Here is a 16,531-nt window from a genome sequence, read left to right as displayed (position 1 = left end):
TCTGCTGGGCTTCTGGGTGCTGGGCCTGCAGTTACAAATGAGCATATAGTCAATGGTCCTCCACCCCCATGGGCAGAAACATACACTGACTACCCTACCCCCCCTAGGGCTGTGGTCTCTAGGGCTCTGAGCAAAGATGGACCAGATATCTTGTCAATACTGAGAAGAATTGGAGACAGTTCCCAAATTGGCCAGGCCATTTTAAAGAGATTCTCAGGCTCCTAGAATCTGGAAGAACCTACACAGTGCATCAGGTAAATAGAAAAAAGCTGCCTTTTCATTTAGCTGTGAATCTTCCTTTGCTACTTAGGACTGAATTGGGAGGAGCCAAGGGATAACTTTCTTGCATCAGCCTCTAAGACTTGGAAGGAGCTTCTCCTAGTCTTGGCATCTTGCTTTGGCTCCTAGCCCAGGTCTGTTATCTGCTAGGAAAAAGACACAATGAAGTTTCCAACAAGGGAGTCTTCCCATCACTGCCCTAGAAGAGGATGATAAAAGGAGCAGAGATTTTGAGGAGGCATAAATAGCCCATTAGTCCCTATTGAAGAAGCCTCTTTGGAGGCCTCAAAAATGGTAGGAAAAGAGAGTGTCACAGAACCAATCTCTCCACCTTCACGCTCTGCTTGACACTCCTATCCCACAAATCACACTGCCTCCTTGGCCCCCACTGAGCACCTGTGCTTGTCTTTCCCCACATTATCTCTGCTACTTCTCCCTGACACCTAGAGGCTAGTGTCCACTTGCTGCCTGTTCCAGAAAGTGAAGCAGTATTTGCAGTGGCAGGAAGTATGAAACAGACTCTTCTAATTGACATAGCCACAGAGAACATGTAACCTATACCTGAGGAGGGGCAGGCTTCCTTCTTGACTCTCATTTCTCTCATTTGCCATACTTTTCAGCCTCACCTTGGACAATTTTAAGATTATAGATTCTCCAGCCAGCTGAAGGCCCTTACAGAGAGGGAGAAAGCCCCTCTAGAATGTAAGCTGTAAACCCTATGAGTGTCTCTCTCTGACTCCCATTCCAGGCTGCCCTCTAAATCTTCTGCTTGCGAAGCTGGCCCAAAGAGGAGGCATTAGTACTATCACTGGGGAATCAATATTTGAAATAGGGGAGCTCTTGGCCCAAAAGGTCAAATCAGCTCATATCCTCTCACACAATAAAAATTTACCAGCATTTAAAAAAAAATTTTTGGTGAAGATTTTTAAGTCATGTAATGTTTGGCAGCTTGCACAAGTGTGTCTCTTCCCCCCTCACCCCCTTCCCTAAATACTTCCTACCAAACATTGACTCAGAGGCCTTTCACTTGAAATAGGTTAGAAATTGGATGCTGGTGTGTCTACAGAAATGAAGTGGGCTATATTGGGCCAGATTGGAGATTCAGATCCCTTGGTTTGGTTCTGACTTATAGGTTCCAAAGATAACTTTGGAAGGCCCTGATCCAAGGCACACAAGCCAGTATCTAGTCAGGAAACTGGGTTATAGTACATGTACGGGTCCTTTGGAAACCTTTGGATTCTCCACTATGAAGTGAAAAGAAAAGTCCAGGAAATTCTTCCCCTAGCAACAGACTGCCTCACAGATCTGTGGCAACAAGGGCCTCTGAGCTCTGGCTTCTGCTTCCAGTGGAAGGGGAAAGACTGGACTCTTTTTAGACAGTTGTTGATATCTTATTTTTTATAGTGCAGGCAGCCCAGAGTACTTGAAGCCTAATGGCCACTGCAGTGAACTTTCTACCACCTACTGAGAACAGGAAATGAAACATGAGGCCCAGTAGACTTACCTACTTGCAGGAGCCTGGGCCAGTCCTGGTGAAAGGGGATGGGGGGTGCTTCAGTTTGCATTTGGGGGGCTCTATCATTGTTGCAAATTGAAATATTCCCCCACATCTATGGCTGCATGTACAAAAGCAGCTCCTTGGCAGGCTCTGTGAAGAGTAAAAAAAAAAAAAGCACATTTCCTTCCCTGAAAGAAGGGGGAGAGGAGGGGAACAGCCAAACTTGTTGGGAAACAAGAACATGTCAACATTTAAAGCAAACAAGCCCCTGGACAAAGTGTGGATTGTCTAACAGGAGGGAAGGAGTGGGCATTGTCAGGCAGTGTTTGCAGACTCAGAAATATTATTGACCACAAATGTTTGAATCGGTGTCAAATCAGCAGCAGCTGTGCTCCCTCCTGCAGCCTCGCCAGGATCCCCGGCACAGCCAGGCTTGCCCAGGGTAGGCACTGATGAAAGATATGTGGCTTCTTTTCTGGTTCATTTCTAGAACTTCCCAGCTATGAGGAGTGAGCGTGCAGGGTGCTTTTTATTCTCTCGGCCAACCAGTTTGTCACCAAGCACGTGATTTGTGCTGATGTCACTTTCTGGGCTAATGGGACAAAGCCACAGCCAGGAACTGAAGCCTTTTCTATGGCCTGAACCTGTGGGAGAACCACAAAATCTCTCTACCTTCCCTCTACCCCAGCTGAACTATTTTTTAAAAAGTTGATGGTGCTACAGTCAGCCCAATCCTTCAGCTGGCCTAAGACTACCTTCTAGAGCAGTGGTATCAAAGGCAAATAGAAAAGGGGGGCTCCTGACACATACATACATACACATATATCTATATAGGCCAACTATCATCTTAGAAAACTAATATTAACATTATTATTGTTTTTATTATATTTTTATTTATTTTGTTAAATATTTCCCAATTATATTTTCCTCTGGTTCAGACCACACCCGATAGCCAGTGTTTGACACTTCTGCAAGGCGAGGAACCCTGCTTTGACCAGGAGGTTTTATTAGGGTTCATTTGGCTCTTTTTCTCCACCCCTTCGAACATATGTGCTTCAACACTCAAGGCCCAGAATAGATAACAAGAGTCTGTCTTCAACACCAAAATTTAGCAGTCATGAAGCAGAGGTCCCTGTTGGAGTTAACTATTTCCTTGACAATGGATTGACTAGGAGATCCAACCTTCAATAGCCACTGTTTCCTTCTGGGAAACCACTGTTTGTTTTTTAAACCCTTACCTTCCATCTTAAAATCAATACTAAATAGTGAAAGAAAGTTTAAAGAAAGGACTAGGCAGTTGGGGTTAAGTGACTTGGCCAGGGTCACACAGCTAGAAAATGTCCAAAACCAGATTTGAACCCAGATTCTCCCAACTCCAGGTCTGGTGTGCTGTCTACTGTGCTACCTAGCTACCCTTCACTGTTTGGTTTTTAACATTCTGCCCAACTACACATCAGAAACACTAGGGGGAAAGGGGTTGTGGGACAGAAAAGAAATTAGGAAATAAGAGGTGTACCTGTCCCCAGCTCATCACCAAAAGCCTAGGACCCCTTCCTTTACTGGTATAGGTATACCAAAAATGGAATAGGACAACTATATACTATGCAAGCAGAGCGTTTCCTAGGCCTAGTAAGTAGGGAGTGTTCTGACCATTGGATTCACTTTACACTTCCCTGCAGTACTTTCCCTCAGACATAAAAAAGATGCCCGAGACCAGGTCATCATCCATCCTCAGACTAGCCAGATTTCACGCAACATCCATTGCAAACACAGCTAGCTCCAAGCATGGCAAACTAATAATGGTTTCATTTGGCCCCAGGACTGCACATACTTTTCCCACAGTGGTATCACAACAGTCAGTCTGTTACTCTTTGGAGAGCACCTAAGCTGCTCCATCATGGCTATCTATCTTTGGTGCCCTGTTGATAAGATCTGTTAACATTCTCCAGACCCAGTTCTGAAATATACAAAGAACAGGGGCTATTTGTTCAATCTGAGCTTCTAAGGTTTAACTCCCAAAGGAAATTAAATGAGGTGCCTAGAGCTATGACAGTCTGTCATGTTTCTTTGCTGAGAATTTCACCCTTACTATGCACATCATGTAATTTAAAAAAAAAATTATACCACATACTTTAAAATAATGTGTAGTTTTCAGCAAGAACTGGTAATTATTAGCACTACAATGATAACAACAATTGGTTGGGGGGAAGCTAAAACACTTAAGAGGATTTCTTTTCCCCCTTCTACCCTCATGTTCTCATTCTCTAGCCTTAGTATAAAACACAACTCAGATGGTCCTGAGATTGCTGGTTTCTGTCCTAAAAGCAAGGTCATAGCTTCTTCACTCTCTCCATCCAAGTCTCCTGAACATGACTACATATGTACCAGACCTGCTCTGAACTGATATGGGTCCAAATGGCAGTTACTAGCACAGGAGTCTGCCTGATTCAACATAGCTAAGGGTGACCTGCAAGGTGAGGGTGGTTGGGGCAACTGAAAATATTTTTCTCAATTGAGTTCCTACCGGTCTCCCTGACTAATGATAATCATATGACCCTCTTTCTGTGTCCTTAGCATTCTAGCATGGTGTGATGCCAAGAAACTCTCCGAACAGAAATCATATGTATTTGGGGAGTAACCCTAGTCTGACTGAGCAGGAGTAATTGTACCTAATTGGGGTTTAGGCACACCATTGCATATGTTAGCCTTTGTCTGAGAAGTCAGAGCTGGAAGTATAAAAATGTGAACGTGACCTTTGTGCCACCCACTGGGTCTGATGATGTTGAGGGCTTGGGGGCAAAATTGTGAAGAAACTAGGGGTTTTTACAGAAATGGCAGGCTTAGAAAGCATGAGGAAGCTTTAGAGCAGCAATACCACATATGAGGCTAACCAAGGGCCTTAGGTGCCTAGAAAAGGTCCTGTTTAGTTCAGGGAGTCTTCTGGTCAGGGACCTCTAACAGGACATTAGATGGGCTCTTGGGAAGAAAATAGTTTCAGGCTAAAATAGAAGTAGCAATTAGGTCCCAGAGAGAAAAAAGAACCTTATTTGCTGGGTGACCAGGCATTGAATAATTATCTAAGAAGTCTTCTGTTTAGAAAATGACCTTGGTTGCGTTTTTTTGTTTGTTTGTTTATTTGTTTTTTGTTTTTTATCATAGCCTCACTCCTTGGGGTTTCTACTTAATTTCAGTCTTTGCAGAAGACCCAGCATTTCTCTCCAAAATATGATGAAAATATATAGTGTCTAGAATCCTATGCTTTTCTCAGTGAGTCTTTTCTGTATTCTTCTCTCTTTGGGACCCATAATCCTCCTTCCTTATGTCTTTCCTTCCCCCACCATACTTCCTTCCCTACTTCTCCCCTTTATGCCACATCCTTCACTGTTGCACTTTCTGATGGGCCTCCTTCAGGTGGAATCAGGGCATGTTAGAACCTCCTGGAAAAATCCCCTTTTCTGGTGGTATTCCCATCCCATCTGCCAAGGCTTCCTTTTAGGATGTGCCCTTTATCTCTTACACCATAAGTATATCTTAAGCCACTGTCCTTACATCCTGAGGTCAGGGATCTATCCACTGTATCATTTGGGCTTTCTCTTTTTCCCGTTGTTATGGAGACTTATACTTCACATTCAGCCCTGGCTCCGTCTGTTCTCTTGACCATTGGCAAAAGGCATCTCCTTTCATTATCTTCCCACGTAAGGTCTGAGCCAGCCTGCTACTCCTATGATGAAGGACACTATGTCAGTCTTCCTGTTCTGAGACCCTTTGTATTTTTTTCCCCCAATCATCCTGAAGTAAACCTCTCATGTCTATATCTGAACTAATTTCACAAATGGAACTCCCCTTCTTCCTTACCTCTCAAAGACCTTTCAGCCCTTTCCAAAAGCACCCATATAGGAAGTTCCAGCAGGAGGAAACCAGAAGTATAGAACTTGATTTCTGCTCCCTCTCTTTCCTCTAGAGAGCTTCACATCTAGTAAGGTAACTAATAGGACTAATGCATCTGAATATACCCACATTGTAATGTAAGATCATATGTGCTTCATCGCTAGATTCTGTAATAGAGGACATAATTAATATAGGAAGTCAGAGAAGAGAGAGATCAGTCAGGGCTGAAATAATCAGGGGAGGCTTCTTGGAGAAGGGAACATTGAAGCCAGAGCTTGAAGGATATGTAAGTTTGAGGGGATAATATGAATGTGGATATGATGATGGGAATAAGCATGGCACATCCATGTACAAGAGACTGGCCTGGCCAGAACAGTGTGCACTTTAGTAGGTGGTAGGAGATGAAAGTAGATTTGATGTGGTAGAAAGAAGTGAGATAGAGTTTGATGTGATCAGAAGCGATACTTTAAAAAATGTATCTGGTACCTTTTGTAAAATGGACTATAGAAAGTCACTAGAGGCAGAGAAAACATCAAGGAGATTGATGCAGTCAGTAGTTCAGGAGAGAGATAATACAGGCCTGAGCTAGGGTGTAGCAATGGGAGCAGAGAGGAAAGGGAGTTGGGACATGTCAGGTACAAGAGATGTTTCCATGGAAAACAGACAGGACCCAGTGACCAAGGGAGAGGGAGTGGTCCCAGATAACCTGGACACGGGTGGTCTGTACAACTAATAGAGGGCAATGCCCTTGGTAGTCATGGGAATCAGAAACATTTTACATATATATATATACAGAAAGCTGGGCAAGGACCCTAAGACATAGAACTGAAAGGAACGTTAGAGATCACCTAGTTTAAGCCCCAGGCCTTTGCACAAGAATCACAGAACCTCAGGGGAGGAAGGTGCCTCAGAAGTTAGCAGCCCTGGTCCCCAGGAAATGAATGAGCTCTCATTCTGCCTCTGCTGAGCCCTCCCTCCTGTGTGCCCAGGAAGCAAGACCCAGACCAGACCACTGGGGTCAGGAGATAAGGCAGGCCTGAGGGGGAAGGGATGGGGAGAAATGAAGGAGCTTTGTGCATCTGTTTTCACTCTGGCTGCATCACTGAGTGCAGGTATCCTAAGGAACAAACATCTTCCTCCTTCCTAGAACTAACATTAGCAACTACTAGCCAGTGGCTGGAAAACCAGACTTGCTTTGTCAACTCCAAGCCCTGCTAGGTCTCGCCTTCTTCCATTGTTCCTGAAACCTCCTTCCAGTCTCCCTGCTTCTCCCCTATTAGCACATTTAGAAAGATGACTGACTCAAAGGGGGGTGGGGGGGCAGAGGCAGGTCTTGCAAAGGGAAAAGAGAACCCCAAGTGAGAGGCCTCAAATGGAAGAAAATGGACTCTCTGTGGGCAAGAGAATCTGTTGCTGACAATCAGATAAACCCCCAAATATAACAACTGAAAACTCCTGTATCTCTGTTTCCAGATTCTGTTGACTGAAGAATTTGTAGAAAAAATGCTGGAAGACTTAGAAGATTTGACTTCTCCAGAGGAAGTAAGCTTATTTGTATCCCTCTATGAAAGCTTTATCCAGGAGGGGGCAGGGAAGAAGAGCCTGAGGAGACCCTTAGTTAAATAGCTTGGTTCAGTTTGGTTTTTTCCTAATTTCCCCATCCCCCACTCCCCCTTCTCCCCCCACATTAGTCAGCCCCAGGCCACTGTAAGGATGCCTGCAAATTGTCTAAGTTACCAGCCCCCACTGAAAAGCCAGACCAGTCTTTCACACTGCTCCTCACTCTTCCAGTCCCTGCTGTTAACTGGCCGATTGTGAACAGAAAGCATGAGTTTGTTGCCAGATAGTATTCCATTTAGAAACACCGGTGGGCTGCTGGGGGACTCACTTTTTTTTTTGTCAGAATGCCCACCTAGTAGTTACTTTCACTATTGCCTCCCTTCCTTTGTGAACTCTCCCCACATTTTTGGTCTCTACCAATCTTTGCTCCCAAAATCCCAAGAAGAGGCTTATGTTGGGCCCTCCCCCCCCCCCCAGAGCCTATTCCCCTGGGACTCCACACCTATTCCAACAGAAGAGCCCATAATCCTTTTTTTCTTTCCCCTCCCTCAGCCTTCACTGTGTTCTCATTTGGAGAGACTTACCTCATCTTGGAAAGTCCCTTCCCATCCTCCCTCTGTAGTCTCTCCCCTCCCACTGAAAAGCACCTCTGAGGGATTTGGTTCTCTATCTGCCTTAATGCCCAGGTTAAAATCACATTAACATCACACACACACACACACACACACACACACACACACACACACACACTCACACTCACACTCACACTGCACGCACGCGCGCACACTATACCGAGAATGCTACTTGTCCATCCTCCAGCATCCAGATAGAATAATTCCTACTTCAGTCCTCCCTAACTGGAATCTTAAAGCAAAGATCCCTCAGTTACCTTTCCTTGAGGCTCAGGTCCCACCCAGAGCATCTGCCAGAAACAGAGTTTCTTCTCTCAGGACTGAGGTCGGAGCGCAGCCAGTTAGGCACCTTTTTAACTCTGACGTTTCTCTCTAATGTTTGAAAAGTTGTTGGGGTTCCCCCAGGCCCTGGAGAGGTCTCATAGCTCTCCAGTCCAGGGCTTTTAATCCTAGGTTTAGGTGACTGGGAAGTCTCCAAGGTTACTACTTTACAGATAATACAATACAATAGTGACCTCCCTCCACCCCAGGGATGCACTTACTTTAAGTGAGTTTGTTCTTTCACACATACACAAGGTCATCATCCCGAGGGCTCAGCATAAGGCCAGTGCTCCTGGGGTGTCCAGTCAAAGAGACAGAAGACAGCTGCCCAGAAACATTTCTGGACAGGCACTTACACACTCATGTTCATACACAAACTCACTCACACACAGTGGCACAGGGCCAAACTTTAGCTTTGAGAGTGGGTGCTGGGTGTTGGGGGAAGGAGAATGTGATGGTATGGAAAGGAGAAAAGGGAGCTGGGGGGAGCTTAGGAAAGTAGGTCACCAAAAATAGCCCTTTTCTGTTTTACTTTCCTGACCAGAGTCTTCCCCTACACCCTGCCTCCTCTCTCTCACCTTCCCCTCACTACTCTCCCACTCTCACCAATAACATGGGCCTCCTTAATCTAATTAAGGACCAAGAGGCTTCACACTCATATCTTCCAACCCCAGAAATGGGCAAGCTGAACCCTACCAGTCCTTGCCTCCTTTCTATTACAAGCAGTTGACTTGGCTTGAATCTCCTTGAGACTTGAGTAAGACCCACATAGGGCCAATCTGTGGTGTTATGTGAAGTTTCCTGAAGAATCCAATGTGCTATTTTTTCGGGAAACCTTCTGTTTAAAGGAGGAAATGACTGATCCTTTAATTTCCAAGAGATAGTTATTGGCCAAATAACAAAAAAAGATTGGAATGTAATTGGGAAAGGTGGAGAAACGGCTACGGTTGAAACTCTTTCCTTCAGGAGCAGCGCTAGACTCCTGGGGCCTTTAATACCACCCCCTCACTGACTTTTATGGGAAGGGAAGGCAGGACAGAAGGACAGGGTGCCTAGGAAGGAAGCCAGGGACTTTTCTTCTTTGGAGACCTTTTTCCCTCATCTGTAACAGAGGCTGTAGGATCGAGCTTCAGAAACCTCCTTTCTACATTTACGAAAACTACTGTAGCCAGGAAGGCCAAGACCCTAACATCTGGATGCTCTAAGCCTCACACTCTGAATGGGAATTTCCATGCTTGTGGCAAGAGTAGGCCCAGAGAAGTGAGATATGGGTGGGTAAGGAGGGGTTAGGAAACTTGCCTGTAACTATCTCTGGTAAATGATGTCAGAACAGAAAAGGAATGGTCTTGGGAATCCTCAAATTCTCCCTAGGGCTCAAGTTGGAGGCTTGGCTGCCCAAGGCACTTTAAGGATAACCCAACTCCTTCATTTTACACATATGGGAAAATTGAGGTTCAGGGGTGGAGTAATTCAGCCAAGCTCGGATATGCCAGTCTGGCCAAGCCAGGGGTCCCAAAATTTCCTCTGCACCAGGCAGAAGAAAAATTGGGGGAGGAGCGTACTTGAAATCCAGCTACCTGGCATTTGAAGTTATGTTCCCAGGTGGCTGTTTTCTCCTCTCTGCTCTGGAGTGCCCCTCTTAGGAAACGGGTCACCTAGGCTGGAGGGGCGCAAGTGAAATGAAGGCTTAGCTTGTTCCAGTTTGTCTTTACTTGGATCCCAGGAAGAGGACAGTGAGTTCTACTAAGTGAATATACCGTGTTTATTCGTTTTTGTTTCTCCTTCACAGTTCAAACTTCCCAAAGAGTACAACTGGCCAGAAAAGAAACTGAAAGTCTCCATTTTACCAGACGTTGTGTTTGACAGCCCACTGCACTAGCCCTGATTCGGCCCCTTCCTTCAGACGACCACGAGAGCCCGGCCTAGCTCCCAAGTGACTCAACAGTGTAATGATTGCAGTAAAAACGATTCCTGCAAATAAAAGGAAAAGAGAGAGGATTACTGCACAGCTACTGCAGCCCACAATGGGGTGCGTAAACAGGGCCTGACTGACCCTGGCCCCGGCTCCCTTCCACCTCACCTCTTATCTGGGGGCCAGGCCACTCCAGGCCCATTATGAGTGAATGAGACCTTGTTCCAGCCCAGCTCAGGTCCCACCAGACCAAACAAGTGGGTAATGACTTCTTCATTCCACTTCTGGTTCTGGTTTGGGGATGTGGCTCTAGGACCCCTGACTTTCCCACAAGCTGTCTGACCTCACTCCTCTATGCTTGCCCACTTCTGCAGGTCTGGGGAAGAGCCCTAGACCCACAGATTAAATGCGCTGGCTCCTCCTGACTCTGGAAACCTTTTGTTAGTCAAATTCCTCCTGGCTACAGAACAATTCCTCCGAGTATGTTTGGGTTTTTGTTTTTGTTTTGTTTTTGTATTTTATTTTTTAGAAACCATATGGTATTTAATTGTTCCACAAAGGTGTCTAGAAGATGTCGTGAATATTGGTTTTGGTTTTGTTTTAAATGGAACTGGTTTTCAAGTTGAACTTTCTCCTCTTGGAAAAGGGCAGGGAATACCTAGCCTTTCCCCCTTCCATATCCCCCAACCCAGCCATGTCACTAGAAGGTGCTTAGTGTTTGTTTGCCTGCCAATGAATAGCTATCGTAGGGCCTTTTGGACAGGACTTTTCTTCACCAGCTCATAAGCCATTTTGATCCACTGGGTGGGTGTTCAGAAGCAGGAGGCATCTAGGTAGAACAGGGGTGAAGCTGTGTCTCAGGAGACAGAGACCCCCTAACTCGAGAGTAGGCCCTGGCCCAGCCCTAACTAGGAAAGGCTGTGTTCTCTGCCAGGTGGGTTGGGCTCTAGAAGCCTCAGGGAGCCCCTTGGCCTGAAACTGGCGCCTGTGAGGCGTGAGGACTGCAGCCAGCACTGCCCAGACTCTTGGAAACTTGGAGAAGATATCAGCCTCGCCTTCTCAGTGGGCTTCTCACTCCTAACTGGGGCCGGCCTAGGAGAGGGAGAGTCTCAGCCCCTGAAGGCACCTCCCCCACCTCCAGCTAGCTCAGGGTTTGTGTGACCTCTTACATCCCCATTCTCTCTCCTCCCTGCTTTCTGATCTCATCTTCCCTCAGGCTCCAACAGCTCCAGGCTCTAGGAATTTTTACTTTATTAAAAGCTGAAAAATAAAACTTCCAACATCTGTCTCGTTATCATTTGTAACAGCACATTCCACCTCTTCTCCCGATATTCCTTTATTTGTTCTTTATTCCTACCCATCTCTACCCCCTCTACCTCTGTCTTCTATACTTCTTTCTTTTGCCCCTTCATCTCCGGTTTTTCTCTCTACCTCTCTGGCTTCTTTCTTCCACTATATTTCTGACTTCTTTCCCATTAACATCCTCTGGTCTTACTCTGTATCTTTAGTATTCCCCCCCCTATTTCTGTTCCTCTTCCCCCTAAATCGCTGGCTTCTCCCCCTTCATTTCTGGCCTTTTTCCCACTCACATAGTTTTGGTTTCTCATATATCCCTGGCCTCTATCTCCTTATGTCTCTGGCTTCTTTCCCCCCATTTTTCTAGTCCTTCTCTCCCTTTATCTCTGACTAATCATCACAAGTCCTCTCTCTCTTATCATTCTCCAAAGACCTGACCTATCATCCTCTCATGATTCCTGCATCAGGATACCCCACTGCCATCAACAAGGATACCAACTCAATTCTGGCCTTCAAAGGCCCCCTTTAAGTTTCCTCCCCTATCTCCAGCCCAGTTCTGAATGAAATTGTTTTAACCATGGAATTAAGGGACAATTTCTGGCACCATCCAATCAATATACACCTCCATAAACATGAGAAACACACCATGGGATATAACATCAATCATGTCTTACAGAAAGCTGGCACAAGAGGTGACAACCCCTCTGATGCCCAGTTAGGCAAAGAATTGCCTTGAGCGCTTCTCTAGGAAATGGAAGAGATAAAATTGGTGCCAAAGAACAGAGGAAAAAGCTGACATTAAATAGCCTGCAAGATCCTAACCCTTTCTTAATGGTTCCCAACATGATTATGGTATAGTCTTAAGCTTAAGCATGTTCTTGTGGACTGTTAATGAGTTTTAGGTATGAAGACAAACCAGCCCTTCTCTGGGGTTATTTCCCAGACATATTCTTCCACCCCGGCCTAGGAGTTCTTTAGCATGAGGTCCAACTTTCATTCATGAAAAATGTGTGTATTGCACTTTCTAACCCCCATTTTTCAAGGTTCCATCATCATCCCATGTACCCCTTCTCCGCTGGTTGTTGGTGATTGCCTTCTTAATGTCTCCAACTCCAGCAGTGTTCTTTGGTCTTCTCAGGAGGATTTTTGCAAGAAAAAAAAAATGTTGATAGCCTTAGCCCTGAGTAGCTTCTGACTCATCCTCTGATTCCTCTGCTGCCACCATTAGCTATCCCTTTTCAATTCTTTTACTTCTCTGCCTCATAGAAGGGGAAGAAAGGTGCTTCCAACCTGATGGGTCACGCCTCTCTAAGCCCTAGACAGAGATCCCAATGCCCCCTTTTCTCCAGGGTCCTTTCCACCTGCCCCTAGTTTCAGTTTGGTTAGGTGTCTAAACCAAAGTCTCCATTGGTGCCAAAAGCACCAGGTTATACTGCATGAGGAAGTTTGGGATTAATGGATATCAGTATCAGGGATCTGTGTGAATCAGGAGAACAATGTAAAGAATAACCTAGCTCAGGGAAGGTGGCATGGAAGAATACACATTGCCCAGAAAGCTCAATCTGGTGGACCAGTGGACATAGACACATCTTGCCCTTCCTATCAGAACTGCCCCTCTTGGGCCCAGGACTTCATGTGCCTTTTGCAAAGTACTTTTCATACATGGATATACATGTGCATGTTGCCTTTGTGTTGGTTCTAGTCTCTCTCTTGATGGAAGTTAGGAGGGAATTACAATTTAGGTGATCTCTGTGATTTTCCTGTTCAGGATTCTCAGGAAGAGTGGGACAGGGATCATTGATGTAGCTCTTTGTTGACCCAGCTTTCCCTTCAACTTTGAAGGCTCATCCTCCAGGCAGAAACTCTCAGGAACTTGTATCCTGAACTGGGTAATGTTGCTCTTCCTTTTCCTACTTTGAACTCTCTTAGCTCCAAGGAAGGGTCCCTCCCATTGGGGCTGATTCTTCAGTTGTCCCATTAGGACTATTTTTTCTTATCCTCTCTTCATGTCTCAGATTTTATGGTAGCCTCTTTCTTTCAGGAGAAGGGAGAGCTCCCCAGGATCTACAACCCTGATGGCTCTCTAGTCAGATGACAATAAAATCTTACAGGATACAGAGGCTTTCAAAATCTTGGGCAACACACGTCACTGTCACTTATCACTGATGGGCACCTACCCCTTAGAGGCTAAAGAATCCTCACATCCACCTCTCTGGGTCAGAGCATAGAAATCCAACCACGATCATATTACATCAAAGAACACTCCAATCTTGCCTTGTCTCTCTTTCCAAAGGGGTGACCCAAGGAACGAGATGAGAGGAGTGGGGAGAGGTCTCAGGGATCTGAAAAGGCTAGAGCACTTTTTGAAAAGAGACAGACCTAAGACTGTGGTTGACCTGAATTTTGAAGTTTGATGGAGAGCTGAACTCTTGACACTCTACTGTGAGGGAGTCCCCCTTTCTCTGCTTTTTTAACTAGGCTCTTTTTCTTCTCTGGCTGAGAGGACCTTGTGCCCAAAGGGAAGTGCTAAGTCCTGCCTTGGGTCAGGACACTTTGGAACTCAACTTCTCATTTTGTTACAAAAACCTGAAAGCTGCTTTGAGCAGAGTTTTTTTTTTAATCTTTTGTATTAGTTTCTATTGTCAGTGGTGACTTGGTTCCTGGGCACTGTGGCAGGCCAGGACTTTTGTAAGACTTTTTTCGGTGACTCACTGAAACCGTTTCCTTCCCACCCCCTCTCCCTCAGTGTAATCTAAGTGCATTAAACATGTTTGCAGAACTCCTCTTGTCCTGTGCTGCTTTCTGTCTGGGCAGGGGTGGAACGGAAGCCATGCCAGAACTGAGTTTTTTTACATCCCAGGGGATTGGTAGGTGGCTCCACTGTGTCCCTGAGCTATGGAATAGTAGAGCTGAGGATCACCCTGAGGGGCAGTGGAAAGACCCCCTCAGGACCTTTTGGGATACAGAAAGGAGTAGGGGGAGCATTACTCAACTGATAATTTTCATGTCACACAAAATAATTTGTCTCCATCCCAGCTCAGTGCTTGTAAATTCCTATGATGTCTGGAGAAGAGTAGGGAGCAGACCCTCTCTGACCAAGCTCAACCCTAGAAGAAAAGCCCATCCAATATGTGGGGCAAGGAACGATGAAAAAAAATTCAAGGGAGGAGTAGTAGAGTAGGTCTTTTCCCAGGAAGCTACATTCCCAGCCCAAAGTAGGAGATGGGAAGAAGACCCATGAGAGGATTGGTGGATCTGGCCTCTTGGTCTTAAAGATTGGGGTACTGTCCCTTTGTAGAGAGGGGCTCCTGTGGGGAGTAGTCATCCTCCAGGCTCAGCTGGGTTCCCTCCTGGGCCACCTTAGTTCTGGGCATGTCCTTCATTAGTAGCCCTGGTATCTGTCCCCACTCTCTTCTTCGGAAGCCAGTTTAGAAGGGACAAGCAACTGAGGAAAACAAGCTTCTTTCCAGCCAAGACGGATTTTTAGTCCAGGGAACCCTGTCTTTGTCATGGTCGTATTCTGACCTCTCCCTTCCTCATTTCGAGGTGGAAGTGGAGGAAAGCTGACCTATCTTTGTGGGGGAGGGTGATATATGAATGGTGGAGGCATAGCACCAAAGATCCAGGTGCTAAGACATAGGTGTTGATTGGGTGATTTAACCAACTGCTTCTTTCAGAGGAATCTCCAGCTCTGTTTATTACCTCCCTTCAAGAATGTGGCCATATTAGGGGGGTGAGTTGGAGGGGGTTGTTCCCCACAATCAGACCTGTACCTCCCCCTCTACCCATGACCTACTGATGAACTCCAGCAGGCAGACCAGCTCCCAGAGCTGCTGGGCAGGTCCCTGGCTGGGGCCCCTCAGTCCCTCAGGCAGCAGAGGGAAGGGAATGGGGAGGGACTATGCCTAGGACTGGAACTAAAGTTAATTCTCCTAGGGTCCCTCAGGCACCCAGAATTAGCCCCTGAAAACCTAACCATGCCCTTTCTGAGCATCCTCTTGAGCCTCCCAACAGAGCTGGGCAGGTTCAGAGGGGGAGAGTGCCTGGCTCTGTGGGCTATGTTGCCCTTCCACATCAGATTCTTGGCACACATGTGGGGCTGAGGCTAGGGTGATTGTGTGTGTGGGGGGGTACTCCTCTGACTCAGAGCTAAGCTGGATTGTCTGGCAGGGGAGCAGGGAGGAAGGACAGGTGGGTGTCTGGCCCTGAACACAGCCCATCCCCCTCCCAATCTCAGTCTTTTAGGGGAAGGCACCCCAGGGTGGGAGAAAAGCTAGTTCCATCAGGTTTGGAGCCCTTCCTGGCTTTGATGTCTCCTCCTGGAGATCCTGAACCTCATGCATTCCTTAAGGTGCCAAGGGGGCTTAGAGCCTCCCAGAGCTATAGGGCGGGGGAATGGGGAGAGATTTGCCAAACTGGCCTGACCAGAAGGAGAATGTGAGCGGAAAATGAGTCAGCTGGGTCCAGCTGGGACTGGGGCAGCTGCAGCAGCTGTGGCTGAGCTGGGAGAGGAACAGCCGGGTGGGCTGAGACTGAATGATTTACTACAGGGGCAAATGTCCCTAGAGAAAGGGAGAGGAGGAAGTCGGGAAACTACAAGGACAGGTAAAGGCAGAACTCGGAAGAGAGATGGCTTCTGCAGACTGGAAATAAAGGGGCAATATGCTAGTCATCTTCTCTGCCCCAAGGAAAGCAACAGGACAACTGGCCGGTCCTGACCAAGGCCTGGGTCCCATTACCCTATCAGCGAGGCTGCTGAGGAGCCACAAGGGAAGAAGATCAAGGAAACCCTTCTTTTGGAGACTGCTTGAGTTCAGGCCCCTTGATTAGTCAATCATTGGTGGGAAGGTACCTCTCCCTTCACAGGGGCCTGCCTCCCCTCCCTATGCCCTCTGCCCTGAATCTGGGATGGAGGTGGAGACAGGGAAATCATGTTTTTTGGGCTTTCACCCATAGTGTATAATGGAAAGAGTATTGGGCTTGGATATAGGTCTGAATTCCAAATCTGGCACTTACTACTTTGGGACATTGGGCAATCACTTAACCTCTGGTCAGTCTTCTGGGTCCTCTTTAAATTGAGGGAGTTGGACTGATATCCATTCCACCTCAGCTTTTTTAATACTATAAATATTTTAATAATAGGTA

At 46.4% G+C, this 16,531-nt stretch overlaps 1 protein-coding gene across 2 annotated transcripts in view; it reads left to right on the top strand.

Moving 5' to 3' along the window:
* The window catches only part of SUFU (SUFU negative regulator of hedgehog signaling), a 178,221-nt gene extending 164,056 nt beyond the window's left edge, over positions 1-14,165 (top strand). For both annotated transcript variants that reach the window (XM_001369211.4, XM_007479094.3), the window contains exons 11-12: positions 7,139-7,207; positions 9,968-14,165. In XM_001369211.4, coding sequence (XP_001369248.1) covers positions 7,139-7,207; positions 9,968-10,057 — 159 coding nt within the window. In that variant the 3' untranslated portion in view covers positions 10,058-14,165. The remainder of the gene's footprint in view (positions 1-7,138; positions 7,208-9,967) is intronic.
* The last annotated feature ends 2,366 nt before the right edge of the window (positions 14,166-16,531 follow it).

Source organism: Monodelphis domestica, chromosome 1 (genome assembly GCF_027887165.1).
Source record: "Monodelphis domestica isolate mMonDom1 chromosome 1, mMonDom1.pri, whole genome shotgun sequence".
Classification (NCBI taxonomy): Eukaryota; Metazoa; Chordata; class Mammalia; order Didelphimorphia; family Didelphidae; genus Monodelphis; species Monodelphis domestica.
This window is presented reverse-complemented; position numbering and strand designations above follow the sequence as displayed.